Raw genomic sequence first — 2536 nt, 5'->3', positions numbered from 1 at the left:
TCTCTCCTGGAGTTATTCTCCTTGTTCGTCTTAACATTCAGTCATTTCTCTTGTGGTAGGGAGGAGCTCATACAGAAGTGTATGTAGGGTATAAAAGTCTATTAGGGCAGGCCCTTTATAACTACACCCATCACCCAGATATTATCCTTATGCAATGTAGAGACAGTCTATTGCTGTAAATCATAGGAGCTTCAGCAGACAGTATCAATCCCAAAATTAGATATCTTGGCAGAATTCTACTGACCAGGCATTTTAAAGGAGCACACTATGAACAGGAAGATTCCAAAATCACCCACACCACACAGTCATGGTGATGTTCCTAAATCTGATTCTGAGCTGTGCTGAACCTCAGAAAGCTGACAGAGCATTGCAAAGGCTACAGATACAATCATGAGCTGAAAGGACTCTAATGGATCAGACAGAGAGAACATACCATACATGATATAGAGTGAGATTAGATACAAAAATGGTACAGTGACTTATTCACTCATTTGTCTGTACATAATTCTGACAACCCACATAATTCTACACCCACCTTTGAAAAGCCAAGAATGAATTGACTCAACGGGCCGATAACAGAGATACTTATTTTCATTGTGTAATGGAAAAAGAGCATAAAACAAATGAATACTAAATACTTTTTCAAGTTTTCAACATGTTGATCTATCAGGAAAATATAAATTAATAAGGAAGTTTGAGATTTCATCTAATCCAAGCAACAGTGACATTTATTAAAGAAGCAAATGATACAAAACTCTTATGAGTAAGTGGTGAAAGTAGGAACATAATACTTGGTGGGTTTAGCCTGTTGCAGTTATTGTGTAAACATACAAATGTAATGTGATTTAATCTATATCACTACTGCACTATAGCTAAGGACTCTCTAGTGGAAATATAGCACATCATTTGTGCAATAATAAGAGAGTGTACAAAAATTTAGAAAAGTTGATAACACATAAGTGGGAAGATGGAAGAAAACTAGGAAGAGTGTGGACTTATTAATAAGAAAGCAATATTCCTGGACCCAAGTATTAAAGGAAGCTTGGCACTAACTCGAGCCTTTAAAAAATCACAGGAGCAGAAACGTGTCTATGGAGAGATTGATCTCAGATGGGAGGGTGGGATCATATATAGATAAGTTCCCTGTGATTTCTACAGTATTAGTGTTATCTCATTAAAGACTCATATTATAGGAAGCTGGAGAGAGTTATGATCTATTTTAATAACCAAGTTAACTCATTATCTGCCCTCTCCAGTTATGAAGGCAAAGCTGGCTCCCAGCATGCAAATGTATCTTCTACCTCTTAGTTAAATCTCCTCCTGGGCTGTGGCACTTCCTATCTCTCTCACCGGAGAATGATCTTTGAAGAAAGGGGTTGTAGCCTAAAAGATGTTAGTGTTGAGTCTTCTGTACCTGCTGACATCCCTTCCTGGTGAGTGTTTCCATTTCATGCAAGTGACATGAGGGTTTTTCAAAATGTATGATTGACAGAATTGATTCTTGTTGTCTGAAGGCATCCTGTCGGAGGTACAGCTTCAGGCGTCAGGACCTGGCCTGGTGAAACCCTCTCAGTCTCTGTCCCTCACCTGCACTGTCACTGGCTACTCCATCACCAGTAATTACTGGTTCTGGATCCGGAAATTCCCAGGGAACAAACTTGAGCACATGGGGCACATAAGCTACAGTGGTGACACTTACTACAATCCATCTCTCAAGAGTCGAATCTCCATCACTCGAGACACATCCAAGAATCAGTACTACCTGCAGTTGAATTCTGTGACTACTGAGGACACAGCCATATATTACTGTGCAAGATACACAGTGTAGAGTCTTCAGTGTAGGCCCAGACATAAAACTCCTTGTAGAGCAGCTCTTCACCAACAGGGGGCAGGCAGCATACACCAAGCTTGGGAAATTTACTTTTGAGTAAGGGAAATCAATTCTTGCCCAAAATTGTGGCATGTGATTCCTACTGTACAGGAAGGCACACTAGTGCTAAGGTATCCAATTAGTACAATGCCCAGAGCTCACTAATAGTCCTTAAATAAAACCCAGAATTCTTCAATGACACCCCATCCTAGAGGCTCAACATTGCAGCCCAAAACATCATTAGAAGACTCTTGCTCTCCCGAAGGACAAACCAATTCTAGAAACCCCAGAGACCAAATCAAAACCCTGAAGCAACATTGATATTCAGAACCCAGTGACCATTGCAGTTCACTGAGCAGCAGAAACTCAAAAGCAACTGGAAAACTCCAAAAGTCACTCAGACCACAAAAACACCAGTGGAGTCACCCTATTGGTGGTGAAGACCCTCTGGCCACTAGAAGAACAGGATATGCAGGCAAGAAGACCAAAGCAGAATTAGAAACCAAAAGAAAACTATTTGTCCAATCAAAGATAACCTCAAAAACTTGAATCTGAACCTAAACTAATCCTATAGCCAGATGACTAGATGCCAGCATAAGATAAAATTTTAAAACAACCAGAGTAATATTACCATATTACAATAAAGCTCAGCTATTCAACTTAAGC

General features: G+C 39.9%; 1 gene segment (V, D, J or C); it reads left to right on the top strand.

Moving 5' to 3' along the window:
* The first annotated feature begins 1390 nt into the window (after positions 1-1390).
* On the top strand, positions 1391-1828 carry LOC110324717. The segment is given in 2 exon segments: positions 1391-1433; positions 1515-1828. Coding segments are annotated over 2 exon segments (357 nt in total).
* The last annotated feature ends 708 nt before the right edge of the window (positions 1829-2536 follow it).

This window comes from Mus pahari, chromosome 7, assembly GCF_900095145.1.
Source record: "Mus pahari chromosome 7, PAHARI_EIJ_v1.1, whole genome shotgun sequence".
Classification (NCBI taxonomy): Eukaryota; Metazoa; Chordata; class Mammalia; order Rodentia; family Muridae; genus Mus; species Mus pahari.
The sequence above is the reverse complement of the archived record's forward strand: the minus strand, read 5'-3'. Positions and strand labels throughout refer to the sequence as shown.